The 25578-nt window shown below is 41.2% G+C and overlaps 1 protein-coding gene across 1 annotated transcript in view; it reads left to right on the forward strand.

The window, feature by feature from the left end:
• The window catches only part of RPTOR (regulatory associated protein of MTOR complex 1), a 5042670-nt gene extending 5017958 nt beyond the window's left edge, over positions 1-24712 (forward strand). The window contains exon 34 of the mRNA XM_044068087.1: positions 22614-24712. Coding sequence (XP_043924022.1) covers positions 22614-22682 — 69 coding nt within the window. The 3' untranslated portion in view covers positions 22683-24712. The remainder of the gene's footprint in view (positions 1-22613) is intronic.
• The last annotated feature ends 866 nt before the right edge of the window (positions 24713-25578 follow it).

The raw sequence follows: 25578 nt of genomic DNA on the forward strand, positions 1-25578 counted from the left end.
GGTTTTTCAAGGGGACATTACCCCAACTATGCACTGTTGAGATTAAATGCCAGAAAAATGTTGCTGGACAGGCTTTCCATCATGTGCTGGCCTTGGGCTCACCTATATTATTCAGAGGCCTTAGGTGTCTCTTCTCCTAGCGTAGATGTGGGATACAATTCCTACACTCAGAAGAGTCTTTCTTATAGATGCCAATTCCCCTAGTGTAATACTAACCTATCATCTTTTGGCTCGTAGTGGAATCTCCTCTCACTGATCCTCTTAGAGTACGTTTGTTTTCACACCAGTGGCCCTTAACTGAATGTGTGAGTGAACTTGCTCTGTCAGGTGTAGTATTCGGTAGAATTTTCCAAGCGACTGCTTCACAAACATCTCTCCTGAGTGTTCGTCCCTTCAGTATAGGTCACATGCATTAGCCTTTATTGGTGCACACAGCTAGCTAGAACAGTTGCAGTTTTTTTTTATTCCTGAGGCCCCTGTCAGAGGAGAGTAAGTGTACTTCCAAGCGTAGTAGGATATTCCATAGTACCACTTATCCCTCTTCTCTGTATCATACAGGCTACTAAGAGGCAACCTCTGCCTCATGTACAAAGCCTCAGCCAACCCTGTCCAGATAGATCTGTTACAGTTTGCAAGTCCAGTGGTAGCATAAGCACCTGCTCAATTGATCTCAATCTCTTTCGTAACATAAGTGGGACATTTTGGAAGGATAGGTATGTATCACAGAGAATATTTCTTCTATGGAACCATCTTCTATTCCACATAAAGCAAAGTACTTCTCTTGCTCTATTCAAATGTAATTTGCATGAATAGATGGAAAACAGCAAAATTCACCAGTAGTTTAGCACCCATGTCCCTCTTGGGTAGGAGCAACAATTAAATGTCCCAAAATATCCTCCTGCTGCCCATTCTGGGTTATTGTTATGCAAAATATAAGGTCTAAAAACTACCATAGGAATATAAGACTAAGCTTCTTAATATCCTTGCAGAACAGTAGCCTAATATGTACCTAAGAACCTATGACCCTGTGGTGGCTATCCCTTCCTCTTTCTAACTTCCACTCTGGCTCAATTTGCGAGTATAAATTCCTCTTTCTTAAACTAGGATTAATCTGCAGAAGCCACACATTCTTGCAAGAAGGATTACACATACTTAAGAGTTAAGTTCCTGTGTGTATACTACCATGGAGGCTGGAAAACATTTTGTTCTAAATCCCCTCTCACACACACTTTTTTTTTTTTTTTTTTTTTATTTACTCAGTTTGGATCACAGTCCTTGTCAGAGTTTGTGAAGTTCAGGATTAGCATGCCTAATTTCTGTGATTGTCAAATTACAAGCCAAGAGCTGCACTGGCGTAACCTTTGTTGTTTCAGGAAGGAGCATTCACTGGGTGCTAGTACAAACTCCTGTACTTTGAAGCATTTGGCCTACTTTCAGACCAAAATAATGGCAGTCATTGAGAGCCTTCACATGAGAACAGCAGGAGGGGCCTCCTTGCAGCCTATGGCGCATAGTGTGTGACACCATCATAAGGACAAGTAGTGAGAGAGTAGATTGGGGTCTTGCCTTCCAAGAGTACGTCCAGTGCCCAACTGGCCTTTGGGTAAGTGTAGATAAGATTATTTTGACTAGGAAGGATTTGAGCCTGCTTCAGTCCACCGATTTGTCAGAAGACAAAAGGATTGGAGGAAGTGCACCACTGCTGACCAATGAGGGTCTATCCCAGGGATTTTGGCAATTTCCATTCCCTTAGTTGAGTGGCTGGAGTTTGATGTTGACCAGCCCAATCCTGGACCCAGTCTGGAATGATAGAACTTATGGCTGAGGAATCTCCTCATGGATGACCACCTATGTGTCCATCTTCTTGCAACTGGGCTGACATCTCAGTGGCTGGGCATCAGAATTTTCTTTGATATTTCTGGGGGCCTTGAGTGGGGATGAGGGATTGTACTCTTAAAGAATATGATTTGAAGCTAAGGAAGGGCCTGGTGCATGCCTCTCTTCAGCATGCATTGGAGTTTGATGCTGAAGTTCTTTCTTGGGAAATGTTCTAGTAGCCATCAATTTTACTTGTAAAACCTTGAGCATCAGGCCTTTTAATTTGGGGAACATAATGTCATGCCTCTCAAGACAAACCCACATTTTCTTCTGAAGATAGTTTGAAATTCTTCATGAATCTGTCTGTCAACCTGTTTGTTTTCTTTGTGGAGCAGAAACTGGGGAGAGAGAGATGGCCCTTCATAGCTTGGATATCCTCCCAACAACTCAGTTATTACCTGAAATGGATTTACAGTTTGTACTATGGAGAGAAGACCAAATGGTTACCATGTATAAAGTAGATTGCCATCTACATTGTCTTTAGCTATTCAATGGCCAGCTGCCTACTGACAGATAATATGATCAAAGCTCACTCCATTAGGAATGTGACTGCCTCCCCTGTTTATTTCAAGAATGTTTTTCTTGCATTTGTTTGTATCATGGTTGCTTATCTTTGTCTAGTTTCAAGCTTGATTTTGGGAGTCAGGCCTCAGCTAGGAAAATAGTCCTTCAGAACTCTGTGTTTTATGTTTGAGCAACCTTTTGGCTCCTTCTATATTGGTGGTTACTTCTTTGGATTCATCCCAGCCAAGGACCAGTAAGGAGACCCCTCAGTATAAGGCATACAGGCATACGATGATCTTGTGATTTGGGAGATATGTGGTACTCAGAATTGCAAGAGGTACTGAATAAAATATGTAAAACCTACATGTACACGTCCATCAGTATACCCTATGACTTGCATTGGTACCTTTCAGAAAGGAGGAAGCATTTCCTTTGCCTTATCTGACTTGGAGGTGGCACCAGTCTAGTGGGTATAACCCAGAATTTGTGCTTTACACTGGCTATCACAATGACTTGTCCATAATGATCACTTGTTATGGGAAGTATACTTAGAATCAACTGACCCTCTTGATAGCTCAAGGATACCCACCATCTGTCTCCCTGCAAATTTGTGTCTATCCAGTAGTCTTGGCTGTTGGCTTTCCCTGCATCAGACAAGTGTATATCTGGTTAGTAATGGAAGCATCAGCTGTCCATTATTTCTTGACTTTCAGGTGTATGCTCACCAGTGGCATAGAGACAAACTAACATGCTTTTAGGGTACATGTTTATGTAGCCAGTATGTTACACCACATCACACGTTGATGTAGATGTGCCAATATCTCCAAATGTGCATTTGCTAATTTTTTTACTGAATTTTGATTGATGGAGACAATGAAGCCAACAAAAGCCCATCAAGGAGAACCAATTAATAGATTGGCTGATACATTTAGAACATTATGCTGTGATTTATATCCCAGCGACTAGTTGATATTAGCATGACAATTTCATAGTCACCAAAATCAGGAAGAGTAGACAGTAGCTGAGTTCTCTGCTCCATGGAAAGAAATTTTACTCATTTTCCCTTTGCCACCCTTCATGTAGTGTATAGTACCATACTCTGGTTTGAGAACTCATGCATAGTGGTCCCATAGTTCATATTTGGTCCTTCATTCCACTGCCAGGGAAGAGCCAATACAGGTGCAAATATTTTACATGCCTTAACTGATCAAGGACATCTCTAGGTCTGAAGGTGTAGCCTGTTAAGAGGACCCGATAATTCCACCGAGCTTTTAAGAAAACATGGCACAAGTCCTGATGCGATTTGAAGTGTTCTGTATTCTGTTATTGCAGAACAAAGTGGAAATTATTTTCTTTTTTTGGAACAAGCATAAATATTTGACCACAGAGTATGCACCTTTACACAACTGCTTGCCATACATGAAGAGTCTTTTTGCGCTGAAATATAGCTTCTCCATGATAAAAGTACAATACTTGCTCCTTTCTGCACTTCAGAGGCTATGACAGGCAAATCCTTGCTGAATCATTGTCTTTTGGATCTGTTTTTGGTGGAGTTTCCTCATCTTCATTGTAGTATTAAGGGACTGTGCCTTGCAATGGAAGCTTAGTTTTATGAATGATTATCTAATTCTGTCTTTCAGCCATTTTCTATAGTGGACTTGACATAAACTTGTCATCCCTAGAATGGGAACATTAGATGTTGATCACTGTATTTGCTGTTGTAGTCTTCAATCTTGAGAGAGCCTGCTGTGCAGATAGCCTACAGCCAGACAGTTTTCCCAAGCTCTTCCCTACCCCAGGGCTTCAGTGCATGTTTTTCTTCCGGTGTAAGGACATTGGTAGTATAGACTACATTGGTAGACACTCTCTTCAAAGCTTTCTTGACATGTGGTTGCATTTGTATCTCAGCAGTGTGCTGAGAAAAATCTTCCAGGACATATAAGTATCTCATAAGGGATATATTTCCTTTATTGTTTAATTTATAACATTGTAGCCAATGTTTGACTCAGACTTTTGTTCAGAAGAGTTTACATCTAAGGCCAATAACTGATTGGTCTGCGGTAATCAGATTTTACGTAAGGACAGAAGTATTATGCGGACTCTTGTCCCCACTGCACATTATTTATCCCAGGGTAATCCTATGGGCTAGGCTTGTAAAGGCTCCAGGGCCATTAACCTAGTATACACCTATGAACCTATGACAGTCTGTCATTCTCTCCAGGAGGGTGCAAGCTGGTATCAGGCTAATTTGTCTGTGTCTAAGACTTTCTGGAGCTTTCCTCTTAAAAAGTGACATTCTGAGAAGAGGTAGAAAAGGAAACTGAGGACATGACCGATGAGTCAGAGTTTCCATGGACTGATGATTCTGTTCAAAGCAAGATGGCTTCTCCGCTCCAGATTTCATCATCTGTTTTGGCTGAGGCATCTGGTGTGACTCCTATGCAGGTGCTCATGGCATCAGTTTTTGGCATTCCTCTCAGACAACACCTCTGAGGTACCTTCAACGGATGGAGATCCTTTGGCAGCTGAGGCCACATTCTGATTTCGTAAGAGGAAGGCAAGATTCCCAGTATGTTTGTATGCATGGAGGTACCCAATGACCATATTAAAGTCTCAGTTACCTGTCTGAAACGAGGCCATTCCTGAAAATAGGCATAAGGCACTGAAACTTAAGCAGGTGCAGACCAGCTTGCCTGTGGTTAGGCTGGACAGTATCTTAACCCATCTCCCTGCCTGGGAAGTATTTCTGGATGCCCTGGTTCAGCTGGCCAATGTCCTTGCGTATTACCTGAAATCTAAGAGGCCTGTGCCATATATGCCATCGGTGTCAAAGAGTCCCTTCAAGGGTGGATCTACATGAGGTAGATTGAGTCCTCTCACATTAATGTACTTGTTTGTGTAGGCAGGTTCCCATGAGCTGACATCATGGAATTGGACACCTTGTCCTCTACTTCTCAGAGGACATTTTCTTTGAGGATACTCTTCATAGAATGGAAGAGACCTTTCACTAAGATTTCAAGAAGTATTCCAAGGCCCTTCATGTTCTCCCTGAACCTAAGCTTCTAGCTGTCCTTCAAGTGCAAGACATCCTGGAGGATGTTTTTCAAAATGTATCCCTGGAGCCTGACTTTCTTCCTCCTGCAACCAGGAAACCAGACTGGTTCTATAGAGTGAAGGACTCCCACAGGTACCCGCATAGAAACCCATTAGATGATCCTGATATGATGTCCCTGAATCCTTAGAAGGGAGCACTTCTGGTTCCTACTAGCAGTCACATCCCAAATGACTAAGAGAGCAGAGTTCTGTATAGATTTGGGAAGAAAATGTATGCACTGTTCTTACCTTGTCTTTCAGAGCTTTGAATTGGCAGTCCCATATGCTTTCATACCAACAAACCCTGTTGAAGCAGATGAAAACTGCGGTAGATGAGATTGAGGATAAAGTTCTAACACAACAGTTGTTGAACCTGTATGATTTCTCCTATTGAGTTGCCAAACTCTCTAAGAAATTTATCTTTGATGTTGTGGATACATCCTGATGGGTAACTGTAGTGGGATTAGTCATTAGAATGCATACCTGGTAGAGGACTTCACCTCTTCCAGACAGTTTGAAGTCTGGGATCATTAATACACCACTAAACAGGGATTTCCTATTTTGGATCCCCTGCTCAAGAGGTGTACAAGAAACTTGTGGAGAGGAGTAGCAGTATTTAGTCTGTGCTTAGATACAGTAGGAGTTTCCTAGTGAAGACCTGGCTGGCCTTCAAACCCCAGACAGAAATCCACTAGTTTAGACAATGGGAAAAGAGGTAAGTGCAGGAGGATTGGCAAGCAAGACACAAAGAGAAGCTGGGGGGGGTTCATGGACAAGACCCCCCTGGGGGATCAGCCATGACTCATCCTGTCTGCCCTTCCCTCCACCCCAAGATCACTTTAACCTCTACCCCTTCCTCCCCATCATCTTCCAGAACTTGAAGGGCACTTGTCCTCCTTTATAGAAAACTAGAAATGTATCACTCAGGATAGCTGGGTGCTACGGATAATAAAAGAAAGATTCAATCTCCAGTTCTTAGAAAGACTTTGGTTCAGAGATATTCCACCAGTTGCAAGAGACCAAACTTAATTAATTCCTCAGGTTCTCAATGACATGTTAGTGACATGGGTCATAGAAAGAGTGGCCCCAGGAGTAGAAGGCACAGGGTTAAGGTCCTGTGGTGGAGTCATTTGTCTCTTTTGTGTTTTGAGGTGAATGACTCCCCTGAGGAATAGAGAACTGTCTTGGATCCCTTCCTTCTAAATTAATGTCTTAAAGTACCAAAATTTAGAATGCTTTTCCTGCAAGGGCTGTTACCACTGATTCCTCACGGAGCCTTCATGGTAAACTGTCAAAAACACAGAAAATTCCAAAGATTCTTAGCAGGAGGAGACTATTATCAGTTCACCTCCTTGCCCTTTGGCTTATCCACTGCGCTTAGGGTATTCACAAAATGTCCGTCTCCTAAGATAGCTTTTCAGCAGAGTCCTACCAGGGTGTCTAGAATGGTATCAACATCAGTATAAGATTTTTCACAGAACTAAGGCCCGACTGTCCCATGGGGAGAAATCGTTTCTCTTTTCCTTTCCAAAAGTGGCTTCTTGAAAGCAAGTCAGGACACTGTTCAATACAGAGCCTTTCCCTCAGGATAATCAAGAGATGTCAGATTTTGTTAGCAAGTGCTGCTGAAAAGAAAAGAAAAGATCATAACCAAAGGATATCTGAGGCTGGTAGGATATATTATATGACAGTATGCATTCTGATGGTGACCTTAGAACACCTTCATTTGAGAAAACTTCACTGATAACTGATAAGCAGGTGGAATCAACACAACTATTATTTGGAAACCAGCATACCCCTGCTGCCATGCATAATGAAGGGAATATCACACTGGAGTCAGCAGTGTCTCCATAACACAGTATGCCATTTTGGACACTGAAGGATTCTATGACCCTGACAACTGACTCCTCAAATGTAGTATGGGGAGCTCACATGGAGGATCTCCAAGAAAACACATAATCAAAGAAATGATAGCCCTCATTTTGGCATTCACATTTTTTCTTTCTGCCATGCAGGAGGTAGTCCTCCAAGTACAAATAGATACTACTTTTAAGCAAAGATGGGCCCAGTCCTACCTACTGTGCAGTAGATGTCAGTATTTCTCTGAAGACCGCATACATTCTTTCAATCAGAGTATGATAGCAGACAAGCTGAGCAGAACATATGTAACCCCCCCATGAATGGATGCAAAAGAGGGAAATATTCTTAGGTCTGACTGGCAGGTGAGGGGCACTTGATGACCAGTGCCTTCTCCTTTGATTGAGTAGGTCTGTTTTTGTATACTTTCCCTCCCATAACCTTGATTCCCAGGGTACTAACAAAAGTTCAGGAGCAGAGGACAAAAGTTATCCACATAGTACCCTTGTAGCCAAGGCAGCACTAGTTCCCTCTCCTGTACAATTTACCAAGAGGGAAAGATGGAGTACTGATACAGTGAGTGGACCTTCTAACTCAAAACAAGGAGTTTCTGCTGCACCCCAATCTGGACACACTGAGGCTGTCAACCTGGATGATCTCCCACTAGTAACAGGCAGGTACATATTTGCAGTGGGTATGCTAGACATTATGGAGGTGGCTAGGAAACCCTGCACAAGAAGATCATACCTAGCTAAGTGGAAATGCTTCTCCTTCTGGCATTACTCCAGGGACCTTGACCCCAAAAAAGAATAAGGTGACATTGACCCTGGAATGTGACCGCTACAAGTCAAACTCATCTTACACATCTAAAAAAAAAGTTCATGCTCCTGGTATTTCAGCTTGTCTGCACATGAAACTCTCTGGAGGCACTCAGTTAAGCAATTCCTCAGGGGAGTCATTCATCTCAGACCACCCAAGAGACAATTGAGTCCACCACGAGACCTTAATTGCACATTAAAGAAGTTGACATTAACTCCCTCTGAAATGAAAGCCTCTTGCTTCATTCACTTTATTTCCTGGAAAACATCAATCTTAGTGGCAGTCACCTTTGTTAGACATGTTTCAAAATTACAAGCATTAATGTGCAAGGAGCCCTTTCTGGTGTTCCATCCAGATAGTGGCTTTGCAAATCAACCCATGCTTTTATGCCTAAGGTAGCAAATTAATTGACCTTAAACTATACCATTCAGTTTCCAATGTTTTTCCTTAAACTTCAGAATTTAGGAGAAAGGACTCTGCATTCCCTGAATGTGCATAGACAGCTGTGATTTTACTTCCATAGAACAAAAGTGTTCAGGAACACTGACCTGCTGTTTGTCTGTTTTGCAAAAGGGAAGGATGGTAAGTCTCCTAAGAAGCAACTCTTGACCCATGGCCCAGCCAGTGCATTACAGCATTACACTTTGCTGTCAGCACTATCGGAAACAATTCTTAGGCTATATTAGACCACATTCCACTAGAGGCACAGCTGCCATCACAGCTTTTCTGAGGAGATTCCACCCAGAGCATCCTAGAAGCAGCCACCTGGTCCTCTGAACACGCCCTTTACAAACATTGCACCTTAAGAACTGCATCCAGGTAAGGGAAGGATCTGCTTCTATTGGCTTGCAAAGACCAACTTCCATTTAGGTTATCTCCTCCCTAAATCTCACTGCTTTGGGATTCTTCCTAAGAGTGAGAATTGCAACAGTGAATACTACAGTAAGGATAGTACAGTTGTCTTAGGAAAGTATCAGAAATGCAAATGTTTGAGTTGTTTCACTGTTAACAGTCCAAGCTGTCTCGCACCTTTTTCCTTGGGTTGTTCTCTGATGAGGATGTCAATCCATTCCTATATCCCCCTCCCCGTTTTGTTGCTACCATACCAGTCCCTCACCCCCTGTTTTGTTAGCCTTGTGTTTTGGAGTTTTGGGATTGTGGTACCTTGGGGTGAACCTTGACCAGTGCTGAAGTTCCCAGGTGGTCTGCCATGCTCTGGGACTAGGGATTTTATTCCCCTGGTTCTGCCAGTGCAAGAAAGATCTGTATATGGCATCAGCCAGCACACTTTACACTACCAACATTCTTGCACCAGGAGGAGGATGTTAGTTAAAGCACTGGAGGAAGGAAGAGCTTTGAAAGACTGTCCAGCCACTGGCTACCTACATGAGAGGATATCCCAAGAGTGAAGACAGCCACAGTGAAACTACTCTACTATCTGCATTTATGGTAAGTTCTTAACATAGTTGTACTTTTCTGGTAGCCAGCACTTTGGTCATAAGTGATTTAGAGCTTTAGATCCACATGTATGGTACACTGCGTATTCTTCCATAGGAGCCACGTGTTTTTGAAAATAAATCCTTGCTTTCTTTCTGAGGATTTTTGCACTTTGTTTGAGTTACTGTGCTCACCATTGGCTAAACAAATGCTTTGTAAGTGGTTAGCCATTTGTATAATTTTAATTTCAATAGACGTTCATCATTCTTTTTCCAGTGTGGTGGAAAACCAGACCTCCAGAGAAGTAGCATCTTCTAGTGGAATCTTCAGGAATGTCTGTCTGGTAGCCATTTGCTGTGTGTCTACCCATTTGCCTCTCCAACTTTATCACAAAACACTGCAGTCTGGTCCTCCTTTCAGTGGTTAAAATTTCCTCTGGTAAGACTGTTCAGTAGAGTGTCCCAGTGTAGATTAAGGCCCCTCACTTTATCATTGATTTGCATTATACATATTGTACATATATTAATGTTAATAAAGATGGTGAGGTGCTTAATAAGATCAAAACATGGAATGTGGGTACATTTGTAAACTGGGACACAAAAATAATTATTTAGCTACCTGTTGCTCATGCAATGCATTTTATATTGGTAAAACCAATAATTCCCTTAAACAAAGGATATATCAACATATTTACAGTACTAGAAGAAGGGACAACAAAAGTGCACTAGCTCGACATTCATTATATTGTTTACATTTTAATAAGTTTGTGTTTTTAATTTTGGAACAGCAGGTTTTGCATGACACTGGTGGAGAGTGGGAAAATGAATTACTTAGGAAGGAAATGAAATGGCAGCTTAAATTTGATGCTGCATACCCACCAGGGTAAATGATAACATTTCTATTTCTAGTGAATTAAAGAGAAGGGCTTTGGAAATGTAAGTGTGTTTAACTATTTTAACTACTTTTAACTATTTTGTACCATTTTAAATTATTTCAATTCTTTACATGTATTTAATGTAAACATGTTTCTTTAAATGCATTGTTTGTTTTGGAGGGGCGTGTTTCTTTGAATGTTTTTAAGCAGAACTTTGAGTTTAATATGGGTGGTTCTGAAGATGTCTGACTTGACAGACGAAAGCGCTTAACCATTCTCTGTTTTATTTTTATTTGGATTATTAAAACGCTGCTTTGTGGTTTCCTTTTGGACTGACCTGGTTTTCTTTGGATTATCCCAGGAGTCATTTTACTGCTTGGAAATCTTCCTGTTGGTTGCACCCACTCCAGTAGTCCCTTGATCTAAGACAATTTTGATAAATGCGTTCACCGTGTTCAAGGATTTTGGAGATTGAGTTTGAGATGATTTCTTTTCTGTCTGTCCCTTTTTGTTGGTGTATCTGCTTTACAGAAAACTTTATCTTTCCTAATCATTGAGCCATTTAGCTTGGAGGAGTGCTGTGGCATAGTAAACCTTCCCCCCCTGTTTCTTCTCATAGAAGGCAATGGGTACAGCTGGGGTCAGAAATGAGAGCTTTCCAAATGAGAACATCCTTAATAGAGGAAATAGGACAATGGTATGGACCTTGAGAAGGACTTATCTTGTAAATCCCATTGCTGAGAATAGTTTTCAAGTGTTTTACCTGATCATATTGGATGATTCCACTAAGTCCTGATGTTCCCATCCAAAATCCATAGAAACAGTGAGTACATCTGCCAAATATATTGTCTCTACATACATTTGGAACAGGATGAAACATTGATCCTCCGCGGATGATTGGGGCATATTTCTGTTTCCTATCAGCCCATATTTCATCTCTAATGGAATCCAGGAGGGGAGGGAGATAGCCACGGTCCAAAAACAAGGATCGTAACATCTAAAATTGCTCCAAGCACTCTGTGCTTCCAAAGAAGGGGAGGGATTACCATCAGGCAACCAGTCCTTTGCTCACTAGCAGGTGCTCCAGTGAGAAGAGATTTTTTCCTAAATTTCATTTGCCTCCTTCACAGTAGGAGGCCTTTCTCCATGCCAGTAAAACTGACTTATGCATTCAGTTTTGAAATGAACTAGTAATACCACAGTCCTGCTTTGAAGAGAAAGTTTTTCAGTAAAGTATTATTTTAATGCAAATGAAAGCCTGTACCTGTGTCATAGGAGGAGGAATGCCTTACGATGATCCAGGCAACCCTTGTTTCAACTTAGTGACATGGTTGCAGGAGGGGTTGAACAGGGTAACATGCACTTAAGCAATTAAGTACATCTCAACCTTCCTGGGTGTTGGGTAGACAGGTGGGCTGGCCACATTAGTGACACCTACTGGTGCATGGGTGATCTTTCATGAAAAAGGCCAAGCTGTCTGATACTTTTGCAGCAGTGCCACTGACTCAGGAGAGTAAGGGGTGTGTGAGAGCATGTATGACTGTCCACGACCAGGAAGCCATTGCATTGTCCTCAGACTACCTACTGGAGAACGTTAAGTGATAGGGTGAGGACCAGTATGTGAGCAGTACATGTCACTGTCCCTAACACTTTAGTCTTATCTTCTACCGTGGTCTACAGAACTATAACCTAATCCCTGCAATGCCTGTCGAATGAGCCAGTGGGGGCAAAGAAGAAGGAGCTTTTGACCAAGTCCTGTAGGTGAGACAAAAATGAGCATTGTAGGTCTCGTGTTTGATAGTTCCACTTTGTATGTGGTAGTAAGGACTAAGGCCATCAAATTATTGTGTATAGCCTTGTATCGTAAAGGACTGCTATTTAGCATTCATGTGTTATTGTAGTGATAGCTGACCTTGCCAAAGGTGCTAATTCCTATCTTAGTCTTTCTGATTAAAAGTTGAGTTTTAGTTAATTTTTTTTGTCATCCATTAAATTTTGTGACAGTTCATCGAGACTTAACTATTCAGCTTTCTGTCATTGAGTGTCTTATTGATTGGGTGTCACAGCTGAAAACTAAAAAACACTATAGTAGATGGAGGAGTGCTATGTATATTTGGGACTGTTCCCCATTATGTATGATAGTGCAATCTTGGAGTTGGTTTATGTGAGTATCAGGGGATACTGGTAGACTTGGTCAGTCTTCTTGACATCCAGTGAAAGTCTTCACACATCATACAATTTTAGTCCCTCCAGTGCCTCCTAAATTACCCAGTTTACCAGTTTCCCTGTTTAGGGTTGCTATTCTTTCAGTTTGCAGTTATGTAGAGAACCGTCACACCAGTGGGTAATACACATGGTCATTTTTGGGCATGTTTTTGAGTTTCTGAAGGATAGATAGAGATAGGAATATTACTTCCATCTTCCTTGCCCAGGAAGGGGATGAATGACTTTCATCCTATTATGGAACCCAGCAGCATAAGTCAACATATCCGCTATGTGCAGTTTAGAATCTTTGTCCTACAGATGCTTTTACCCTTGTTGCTATTGGATGCAGGAATGGTGTTGCTGGACGTGATGGGCACTTTTTCTTATGTCAGCATTTAGTATCCATGCAGGAGACTCTTCTGGTTTTCTGCATGTTTGTAGCAGTTTCAGTAGAATGTGTTGCTGTTTTGGTCTTTCGACAACACCCATAGTTGTCATCAAAGTGTTGGATGTTGTAACTGAAAAGGGTTTCCTTGTGTTTCTTTACCTGAATGACAAGCTACGCATAGCCATGTTCAGGGGCTCTGTGGAAGTGGCCCTGGTTTTAGCCTTCCAAGGAGTGCAGTACCATGGGGTTATCATAAGATGGAAGAGGTTCTCCCTGACTGTAGCTCAGTGAAAGACGGCCATCATTCAGTGTTGGGCACTCTCTTTGCTGGTGTTCATTTATGCCTTGGAGGAGGGCTGTTGAGGTCATGATCTTAGCCTCCTGGGTGGTGATGCAGCTTATGGTTTCTGTGCTTGATAGCAGTCACAATCATCATGGTGCCATGTGCATGCCGTTTTGCATACAGGTGTTAGAGGACCGTGAGGTGTTAGTTGCTTCAGAGCCCACTTGCATTCATAAACTTATTGTTGCTGTTAATCTCTTGTCACCAAGCCTGGAGTGATGGGTATCTGCCACCAAACCTCTGGTAGTCTTTCCATTCCTGGAGTCAAACCACAACTGTAGGTCCTGGTGAGAAGTGCTTCACTAGTGGGCTGCAGAACTCATTAGACTCCCAGATGGTTTAGGGATGTTCCCAGTCCACCCTGGAGAGAGGGATTCAAGGCACCCACTTGGAGTTCAGAGTGGTGTTTCCCATGAGTGCCTTGAAGCAGCTCTTGCTTCCAGGGCCTCTCCTCATCCCTTCACACAACTTATCCTTCATGTAGTATCTAAACAAACAAGGGGACACCAGGTTACCTCTGTGTAGGGAAAAGGTGCTTGTCTGGTAGTAGGCCATAAATGAGAATATCCTTCATTTAGCAGTTTACATCCCTAGGAAAATGAGCTGCCAGAGGCTCTGAGCCAGACCTCCAGTGCTCTCTTGGTAGTAGTAGCAGTAGGCAAGCCAGAGCTGACTAGAGCTTGGCACAAGCTTGAGTATATGCTTGACTTGGGCTCATGATCCAGCAGGTTAAAGAACCAAGAATGAGCCAAGCCATAATTTCAAGTTTTTTGATTATTTGCTAACTGTTGATTTAGATCAAACATGCAGGCTGAGGGTGCTTTCTTTTAGGTCCAGTCTCCTTCTCTAAACATTGTGGTTAACTGGAATTCTAGAGAGGGTGGTGCCACAGTGCTAGAAAAAGAAGAGGATTAAAACGTGAGAGGACTATTGCAGGATGCTGTAGTTGAGCAATTCATGTATAAAAAGATTTGAAACTCTTTTGCAGGGTGAGGGGTGCATTATTTTCTTCACTCCAGAGTGCTTGCATGCTTTCACAGAGGGAGAGGAGCCTGTTTCAGTGCGAGAGAGAGAGATCAGTAGAGCGTGGAAAACACTGCCAATGCTAAGGACAGCATGGGCTGAATTCTTTTGTGTTTCTTTTTTTTTTTTTTTTTTTTTTTTTTTTTAATTGAAGTAAACTGTAGCCTCTCAGTTGTCCCTGATTTTAACTCAATGCGGTGAATCTCCAGGAGGTGCTTAGTGAATGTTTGGAGGTTAGTGTGCATGTTCAAGAGCAACATGTTGAAATTACTGTGCTATTGTAGTATTTGTTTATTTTTTTTTCCACTTTCCTCACCATAAAGCATCAGAGATGTGAACAGAAATAGGCTGCCGTTTTGGGGAAGGGATGTGGGGGCATCTTCACATTAAAATAGAGGGTCGTCATATGATCACAGCTGGCAAATAAAAGTGTTATGACTTGTTGAGGGCAGTGTTTTTGTTTACCAACCACAAGCTGAAATAGCAAAATGTAGCTGTAATTCTAACATTTTCATTTCTTTCTCAGTGAGAAATAAGGAAATAAGTGTTAAGAAAAGGGCTAGCATTTTGGGGGGCATATAGTACACAAGAGCAAAGGTTATTTATGGTTGATATGGTTTGTTGCAGGGACAGTATCCATCAAAGAGCAAGGTTTCCCATTATTATTAAATTTAGTCACAACTTCACAGTCAGAGGTGATTTACCTTCTGACAAGGAGCATAATTCTGGGTCCTGGTGTGTATTTTGTACCCAAATAGGGTATTAAGAATACTGATATTTTATGTTTTATTTGTTGTTATGGACTGCCTTAAAGGAACTGAAATATGGTTTCTTATATTAAGCTAACAAAGTCCAGCATTTCTCAAGGCTTTTGTTCCATTTAGACAGTGTATCTGTTTTTTTACCTTGGGGTTGTTTGACCATTTCTTGTAAAGTGTGGTGAAACTGCTGTGCACTAATTCACCATTAGACCAGATGAGGAAAATATTTTTTTTCCACTAGCCAAGGCAACATTTCTTTTACTGCATACAGGGTGGTACTTATATGCAGGGCTTATATTTTTCCTATTTTTCATTGTCACTGAACTTGCAGCTTGGGCACAGCGAAGGAGGGTAGCTTGATGCAAGCTGTTAGGAAATGTAATGAGTGTACTGTCAGCATTCATTCAAGAGAATGCTGGCAATGTCAGTCAGTGTTTGGCTGTAACTGTAGGTTTTTTTTTTTTTTTTGCTTAAATCTCTTCTGGGCTTCCAAATTGAGTTATTTTTAACCTAGCTACTGCTCTGGCTGCTCGGCTGTCAGTGGGCTCTAAGAGCCGAGCCAGATCCTTGGCTTGACTTTTTTTTTCCTCAAACATCCCAGGCTTGCCCACCTTTACCTGATGGTCAGGATTTAAAGGCTGAACCCGTCAGGATCTTCTTTTAGTGGGACACTCTGGAGGCTGACCAGTTTGCCTGTCAGGTTAATGTGCTTTAACCCCTTTTCTTCTTGGTGCACCATTGCAAGGTGGAGACAGCAGTAAATATGTTCTTTTATACCTTCCCCACTATTCCCACTGTTCCTACGTCCTTGTAAAGTTTAGAGATGAATGACCAAAACTCATTCTCATCACCTTGTTGTGGCTTAGAAGGATGTCATTTTGAAGCCCTGTGGCTGCTAGCAGTATGTGAGTCTCTCCAGCTCCTGACTAGGAATGTCTCCCTCAGTTTTCAGATGACCTGCTACATTTCAGGATTTGGCTGATGATATTAACCCCTTATTCCACTGGATCTTCTGGTGGCAGTCTCCACAGGCTTATAAAACTGTGCACATTTTTAATGTAGCTGGATTGGTACAGTGTACTTCTGATCATTCAGTTTGCAGATGATTCTGACTTACCTCAGACCTTAGTAAAAAATTGTGTCTCATTTGTTGTTCTACCATCAGGCTTACAAGTATTTGCTATGTTTGTGCTTCACATTAAGAGGAGAACTGTAGCCCAGGACTCACTGGTGTGGGATGGTTCTTGGTAGGTGGGACTTATGCAGTAATAGATGTAAATAAGAACATAGATTGTGTGTTGCGGGGCTGTAAAGGGTCCTTTGGTCAACTTAGCTGACTAACTTTAAAACAGTATATTCTGAATAACAGTATAAATTTGTTCACCCTTCATCCCATTGTTGAAAAATCATACTTCTTCTGGTGGATGGAGTAGACTGATCTTGTAAAAAAAAAAATATATATATATATATATGTTTAGTCACCGATTCATGGGCAAGGCTTTGTTTATATGTATCACATAATCACTGCCCACCCTCACTGCAATGATATGGTACAGGTGTACTTCAGATACAAGTGTGAGGCATTAATGTAGATAAAAAAATAAATGGATTAAATTATTAATATTAAATGGATAAGATGAGTTCCAATCTAGTCAAGACACTGGGACTGTCATTGCTCACACTTCCTTGCATTTATTAAGAATTGAGATTTTTCCATGAAGTGTACTAATGGAAAGTAATAACGTTAGCATGTGTTCATTTCTCAGGCAGTTAAACTTGGTGAAGTCTTATTTCTTCAGCATAAGCTCATAGGTTGCCTAGAGGATTATTTGTTAAGGAATAATAGAGATTGCCAGTATTTACCCAGTGTTAGAAAATGTTTTTTAAATAGGAATAAGTAGTTTTTATTTTCATGGCCTGGTATATCTAGACTTTTCCACATGAAATATGCTTGTGACCTGAATTTGATGACTACCTTTCAAGGAGTAGTAACCTAATGGGCTGAATGTTCTAGATAGCGCAAGATGGCAGTAAGTAATATGGATACTAGTACCAGCCTGGAAGAAAATGTGTGGGTTGATTTCTGCATTATGTTTGACTCAGACTTTGATCAGAGGAAACCTACAAATGTTGCCAGTGACCTCATAGCTGTAGGGAAGCTGGTTATAATTTAAGTATGAGGTTCTGAATGAATGTAGATGACCATCAGGGCATCTAGGGAAAGCGAGTGTGACATGGCATACTGTTTTACTTGCTGGGAGGGATTGAGGTTGGATTGTGATGTCTTACTAGTACATCCTCCAAGCTAGTTACAGGACAGCATAAGGTACAGTCTATTCTGTTGTATAAAGAGTTTTATTCAGCCGTGATATGCAGTTGGTATTAGAACAGCTGGTTTAATCTACTATGTCTTTGAACATCATTTGTTAAAGGCATTAGTTTTAAGGATGTTCTTTGGGAATCACATTAGCTTGGATTACAGTGCTGTGATGTTACAGAAAGGGTCTTTGTACACAGAAGCCAATAAAATAGTTATTTCTGTTTTAGACATTAGGCAGGGGAGAATAATATATTAGAAAAAGATGTCTGAAATACCAATTTCCTTGGAGGTTCATAGGTTCATACTAGGCTATCTGCCCTAGGGCATTTATAAGCCTAGCCAGAGTGTGTTTGGCTTTCGCCACCCATTTTAAATGAATTTTGCTATGCCCTTTTTCGAGGTTAGTATACTGTGCCTCTGTCTAACAGTGGCACAGAAGTGATACCCGGGGTAAACCTAAGATCTCCCATCCACTCATCAAGATTCCTCTTGAAGAGAGTCAATGAGGGACTCTGCCTAACCTGGACTGGGATTTTATTCCAGAGTGAAGGGAGCCTCTGGGTTATGAATCTGTCCCTCCAGCATGTCCGATTTATTTCAGTGCTGAGGTTCAAGTCTCTCAAGCGCGTAGCTCGATGGAATTTGGATTTTCTGAGGTGCAGCATGTCCATTAATTCCGGGTTGGACATGGCTGTATACATCAGGCACAGATCACCTCTGAGCAGGCGGTATGCCACTGAGTAGAGCTGGAGTTTCTTTAACCGGGCAGCATATGGCATCTGTTTGAGCCCTTTGATCCTCTTGGTGAGGTACTTTTGGGGTCTTTCCAGTTGCTGCAGGTGTCTGGTAAGGTACATCCCAAAAGTGGCATTGTACTCAATTATGGGCCTGATGAGGGATGAGTAAAGAGGCACGATGACCTCCCCTGATCTAGATGTGAATCCCTTCATGATTAGGTGGGCTATATAAAATGTTTTTCTAACCACTTTGGCCACGTGGTTTTCAAATGAGAGATTGCTATCAACTTGGGTCCTCAGGTCCCTAATTACTTCTTCCGTACTTAATGGATTACCACTTATGTGGTAATTTGCGGGCACTTTGTTTTTGCCAAAGGGGATGACTATACACTTTTTGGCGTTTAGCTTGAGGCCATGGCTCTGGCACCAGTTGTCTGTTTCTATGAGGCCCTTTTGGAGGATGCTTGTGTCGGCTGGAGAGTCGATTATGGTGCCTAGTTTGCAGTCATCTGCGAACTTGGTCAGCCACAGTCCTTCCGTGTTGGCCTGTACCTCCGAGAAATATATACCGAACAAGAGAGGTCCCAGGACTGAGCCTTGTGGGACGCCACTTGTAACTGGTTTGGAGTCTGACATGGCTCCAGCAATTCTAACCATGTGGGTTCTGTCCTTGAGCCAGTTTGCAACCCATCTAGTGACATAGGGGTTTATATTTAAGCTGGTGAGCTTATCTATAATGCCCGAGTGGGGTATTGTATCGAAGGCTTTTGCGAGGTCCAGGTAGGCTGTGAGGACCACCTTCCCCTTGTCAGTGGCCTTGGTGACTGTTTCAAAGAAATTGACCAGGTTTAAGAGGCAGGATCTGCCCTTAACAAAGCCGAACTGGGTAGGATCCAGTGTCTGTAGGTCCCCAATATCTTTATTTATGAGGTCCATGATGATCCTTTCCATAGCTTTGCAGACCAAGCTAGTCAGGCTTATGGGGCGATAGTTTCCAGGATCCGTTGAGGCACCACCTTTGTGGAGAGGGACTACTGTTGCTGTACGCCACTCTTTGGGTACATATCCTGTAGTAAGGCTGAGATTGAACAGTAGTTTTATGTTTGGGTTTAGCTCTTCTTGGAGTTCATGTAGGATGCAGCCCGGGACACTGTCTGGTCCCATTGATGCTGTGTTTTTTGCTTTGGAGAGGGCGGCTCTTACCTGAGCATCTGAGATGTCAGGGGGGCAGCACTCTGCTGGGATAGATATTTGCCCTTTTGGTGGGGAGGGGGGGAGTTTGCGCTGAACCTGTCAGCTAGGATGTTGGCAATGTCTGTGGGTTCGGTGTATTTTTTGTCATTTTGGACTAATTCTGAGCATATCTGGGAATTCCTACACAGGTTCCTAACATAACTAAAGAAAGCCTTGTGATTATCCTTAGTGTCCTGTGCAATTTTTCTCTCGAAGCTGGCCTTAGACGATTTTATGAGTGCCCATAGTTTTTTGCTAATACTGATCAGAGATGCCTTCCCTTTTTGGGATTTTGCTCTATCATGTAGTAGCTTCCTCCTTCTGTTGTATAGTTTATTTATGGCTGGGATCCACCAGACAGGACACCTGCCTTTGGAGGATTGGGTCTTGGTTTTATTTGGTATTGCATAATCCATGTATTCCTGAAGGTGTTCATAGAATGCGTTTATAAAGGATTCTGCGGTCTGGGCCGTATTTTCCACAGGCCCAGGGCCTTTGAAGGATTCCACCTCGGTTTTGAGGAGTGTGAAATTTGCTTTAGAGAAGTTTTTCACTGTGGTTTTCTGGGCAGGGGGTGGGGTCGAGATATGAATATCCAGTGAGATTAGTTTATGGTCTGATCTTACCAGTGAGGGATACACTTCTGGTCTGGAGCATAGAGCCCCCATGTTGGTGATGATCAGGTCCTGTATGTTTTCCCCTCTTGTGGGAGTGGTAACAAGTTGTACCATAGCATTTGAGTTTATAAATTCTAGGAACCTTTGGGCTAGGGTGTTGGAGCTAGAGTAATGATCCCAGTCTATGTTTGGGTAGTTGAAGTCACCCAATATAATGGTGTTTGGAGAGACCTTCATATTTTCCAGTGTTCTCAGGAAGGCCGAGTGGGGTTCCTGGGTTTGGGAGGGTGATCTGTAGCAGGCTATAAACTGGAAGGCAGTTTTACCCATTGTTAGTTGCACATGGATAGTCCCTGATGCTTCGTGCTGTGCCACCAACCTGGAGGTGTGGGTATCTTTGACGAATATTGATACTCCCCCTCCTTTTGTGGTTCGGTCCAAGTTTTGGGGCCGAAAAGCATGGTATGAGGTATAACCTGGTAGTGCTGGGGTGCTCTCGGGAGCCTTGAACCAGGTTTCTGTTACTGCACAGATATCGATGTTCTCCATGCTAAGGAGAGTTTTGAGTGCATGCATCTTGAGGTTTAGACTTTTGGCGTTGAGTAGCATTACTCTTAGTTTCTTATCCCTTGTGATACCTATGGAGGTGGGTTTGTCTTTTGAGCCTTGCCTAAAAAAGGCACTATGGGGGTGGCAAGAGCCTTTGCCAATATCCAAAAGCCCAGAGGTGACAGATGCAAGCCGTCCCTAGCGAAGCATCATGGCTTGTCGAGCATGTCATCCCAGGCTGACAGGCATTGGATCCCCTTTGAATGACACCAATACTTAAGCCAATTGTTGAAATTGATCATCTTGTCTTCATATTGTGGCATCATTCTTGGTGAGGGTAAGATGCTACTCAAGGTCAGGGTCATACTGGCCTGGGCTACATGCTCTCTGCTGCTTAGGTTGCTACATCAGAAGATTTTTTTTTTCCTTCTAAGCTGCAGCGGCTTCTGAGTTGGTTAAATTAAGTGGCAGATGTGCTGGAGACTTGTTATACTCACTCGCTTAAAGACTTTATTGTGATCTTTATGAATAATGTAGAGATTACAAATTAGTTACTGAAGTATATGTTTGGTAACATACTTCCAGGCTACTATGTCTGGACAGTTGTTCACTGGCTGAGCATTCATAACTCTCTCATAAATTCCATACAGACTTTTCCAGGACCCAGAAGTACTTATAGAGACTAACTTTTATTTTTAAGGTTGAGACAAATCCAAATTTGAACTTTTCACTTCGGTACTGCTTCAGTAGGATATTCACCTTATAGTCACAGTTTCTCTTTGTCCGGTTTATGCACTTTGTGGTACATTGTGCAATGAGCACCTTTTAGCACACTGTTTCTGTAGCAGTTACGGGTTTTATGGGCTCTGGTTGCTAGCCCAAGGCCCTGTAGTCGCAGTTTAATAGGTATGAAATATCTCAATACCTTGGTGAAATCAGGTCTTAATATCTTCAGAGAAGAGCATGTTAGCTTTGGGAGGACATGCGTTGAAGCTGGAGTGAGCAACCGTAAAGGTTTCTTCTGATCAAAGTCTAAGTTTCAGTTTGGTATATTTTAAGAAGTAAAAGGGAGAATAGGGCAGGATATGTTGTGGAATACCACATAAAACAGACATGACTTTCTAAAATTGAAAGAATAGGGTCTAATTCAGTTTACAGAAAGTAACTATTCCCTGCTGTAGCCAACATGACAGCTTTCAGGTAGACTGGGACAAAATAGGTCTGCAATTAGAATTGTATAAGAAATGTTTTTTTCAGCCCCCCCCCCCCCTTGTTCCCACATATTTGATCTGTAAATATACTAGGTGTGAGGTTGCACCAGCAAAAAAAAAAAAACTTTTATCCTTTTTGTTTCTCTGAGGTAGTATATTTAAAGATCTGGAGTGTAGGGACAGAACCCTCACATCGAGGTGAGCGGGGTGGGGGGGGGTACAGTTCCCTTATGAAAATACTTCAACTGCTTTATTTTGGTTCCGATTGTAGGCATGGAAGTTTGTGGTCAGTAAGCAGAGTGTCAGGTCAAGTGGTTTTCTTTGGTAAGTCAGAGTTGACCCAAATAATACTTTTCTCTTTACCACAGTAAACTTTTTTATCGAGTCTGTGGATTACCTTAGGGATTTACATGTCTGTTGTACCTCTTAAGTTATAACTTACCTTTTTAAATGTAATGGCATAAATATACAATGCGACATTTTGAATTTGTTCATTTTTAAAAAAAATACCAGTTTTCTAAAATAATGTTTATCTTTGTAGTGGCAAATTTTTAAACAAAGGTAAGCGTACATGAATTATTTGGTTGCTGTTTCTCTGATGTTGTTTATACAGTGCAAAACAGCAATGCTAATTCTGAAAATATTTAGTGTTGCTTTTGCTTACTTGTTAACTGGATAGCAACCAAACAAAATGTGAATGAAAGAAATAGAGTGAAATGTGGCAGACTGTACACAGACATCTCAATACTTTTTTTTTTTTGCAGCCTCATCTAGCTGTTGGAAGTAACGATTATTATATGTCAATCTACTCTGCTGAGAAGAGAGTCAGATAACAAGAGCTCCATTGTTTATCAAAGCACAACGGCTAGGGGAAAAAAAAGACTGAAGAATTGTTCACTCGCTGCTGTACATTACTGTACATAAACTGACTTATCGACCTGAATGTCTAATGTCACCTACTGCAACTTATAACTTGAATTATTTTCTTGGTTTGTTTTAGCTACTGATGGTGTGAAAAAACATAAATACACACATTTAGTCAGTTTCTTCTACAAAACTATATGGATTACAATGGACTATATATTTTAATTTTTTTTTTTTTATAATAGCCAGAACTTGGTTTCCAAGATCCGTGACACATCCTGGATATTTATTTATTGAAATTAATTTTCATTTTTAGATTGAAGCAGAATAATGGCAAAGAGTCCAAGTACTCCCCTGAAGTTATAGCATTATTAGTAGTGTGATGATGACTTCCAGAAATGGGAAAACGGACTTCAAGGAGACTTTCTAAAATGCGATGTGGTACTGGAGCAGCCCTGCTGTTAGTTTGGTGAATTCATGAGTCCTGTCCTATAGTTGAAGAAGTGGAGTTTTGAAACAAAATCTGAGCTGTGCTCTTTATTATAATCATCCACTGAAATTCTGTACCAAATGACATTTTGTAGATGATGATGGCAGAACTGGAAAATACATGAATATTAGCAGTGTAGTATAACCAAGTTTATTAATCTACAGAGGATTACTGATATCTTCAAAAATGCTTTCATGAATCATTGTTTAGATGTATTACTTGCTGGTTTTCTTCAATAATCCTTAATATTGAACATCTGAAGTCAACAGTCCTCTGGAAGAAAGCAGATGAACATCTTTGGAAGCGCAAGGAGTTGTATCAGTTTTGTCTTCAAATTTGGAAGAGCCTTATTCCTTCCTTTGTTTACCACCTTTTACTTTTTCTTTTAAAGGAAACCTAAGCCTTAAAATATTTTTGGCATGGTTGTATAGTTTGCCATGCATGAATTGTACTAATGTTTCGTTTGTTTTGTATCATTTCATGTACTTTCCCCTTGTTTATGTCTGACACATTTCCTGCTGCCTTTCAGTTTAGAAGCTTGTCGATGTCAGTTGTGACTACACCAAGCAAGCAGTGCAGCACTGTTATCTCCTTCGTGTAATGCCACTGCTTTGTGACTTTCTTACAAAATTAACAAAAATTTGAATGTGTATGTATTTGGAGGTCTGAGGCAAGTTTTGCATCTTTACATTCTTGTGACCATGGTTTTGGAGAAGATTCAGACATCAGGTTAGATAACCAGGGTGCTAGGAGGGTGTTTCTGTCTGGGTAGGTTAGGCACTGCCATATTACCAATGCAGCAAGAACTGCAGTAAATCATCAGCGGTTGTATCAACTGTTGTCTGTGACGCAATGTTTGTATGCTAGCTCACTGATAATGACTAATACCACATCGCTAGGGAGTGAGGTATTATGTTTCTACAATGACAGCTTTAAATCAGAAAACTTTTTTTTTTGCTTGAAAAATTTAAACAGAATTGCCACTTCTATCTCAGTTCCTGTGACATAGATACTTTTTGTGATTTTTAAAACTGGGGTTGGCACCTCTGGAGGTTAGGAAGTTGATAAGAGATGAATTGAATATTGAATTGTCAGGTAGGAGATGGCAGTATTAACCACAGTCATAAGTTAGAAAACATATAGAGTATTTTAAAGAAAATGTATATGTTTATATACAGATAATTATTAAATGCTGCAGTTCGCCACATTTTAAAAGATTTTTTTATTTCCCTTTAAATAAATAAATTGACATACTGAATGAGAAAAAAATAGATCATTTTGGTTACACAAGTCTTGTTAAATTAAATAATTTTTGTATTGATTATGCTGCATAATGTTTCCTGGTTAGAGGCACTTTCTTTTTCCTAGGTGTACAAGGATGACAGTTTCCTTCTCTTTGCCAGCAGTGTCACTAACCTGTGCCGTTAAGTAACCCTTTGTGGATTGCGTCCCAGGGCTATTTGATTCTGTGTCATAACTCAAGAGATTAAATATTGACTGTCCTCTTAATTATGGACATACTAGTTTTTGTATTGCATATAAACTTGCTGTAGATGAGTGACACCTAGTCTGAATGTATAATTCCCAGTAAGCAAAGAGTACATGTTGTTTGCTAGTAATAAGAACATGTTTTCAAGATTCTGTCCACTTACTCAACATTGTTAAGAGGCTGTCTCTCATTTTTGTGCTGAACTTAGACTATACATTTCTTAGACATGCTGTAGCAACTACAGTAACTCACATCAGAGCAGAATCTACTTCCCCAAGCTATTAGAAATTCATCTTTATCCCTCTCTCATTTGTGTGTGTTATCTACTTCATATATACATGTCACTTAGTATGGACTTTTAATGACTCTGTGGTTCACAGACATGATATTTCCTGATCACCGCTAGTGTGTAACAGAGTAATATTCTTCTTGGCAATGTTATGATAGTGCGACTTAACCTCAGAATTGTATATTTTTGTTTTCATTTGAAAGGCGTTCTGGAACATCTTCACTGGCATTGTATATGTTACTTAGTTGAGTGAGTTGTAGCTTGTGACTGCCACAATTCTACTTGCAATGAGACCATCAGTCTGTCACTCATTTTTTTCTTCTCATCTCTAACTGTAGAGCTACCACACTTTTCAGATCTTATGGTGTCAGATCTGTCATTCTGCTTTGACATGATGGGTCATCCCCTTAACATTCAGCCTTGGGTCTTCCCTTTCTGTAGTCAAGACTGTCAGATTCTGAAGAATAATGCTTTGTTTTCAGGATGAAGAACCCACTGCTCCCACATAGGTTAATCGTGTATTCCCCACAGTGGGGGGGGGGGGTCAGCATCAGACAGATAGTCCAAGAGCTTTCCTGATCTTGAACACCTTGGAAA

Source organism: Protopterus annectens, chromosome 4.part0 (genome assembly GCF_019279795.1).
Source record: "Protopterus annectens isolate FY-2018-M chromosome 4.part0, PAN1.0, whole genome shotgun sequence".
Classification (NCBI taxonomy): domain Eukaryota; kingdom Metazoa; phylum Chordata; order Ceratodontiformes; family Protopteridae; genus Protopterus; species Protopterus annectens.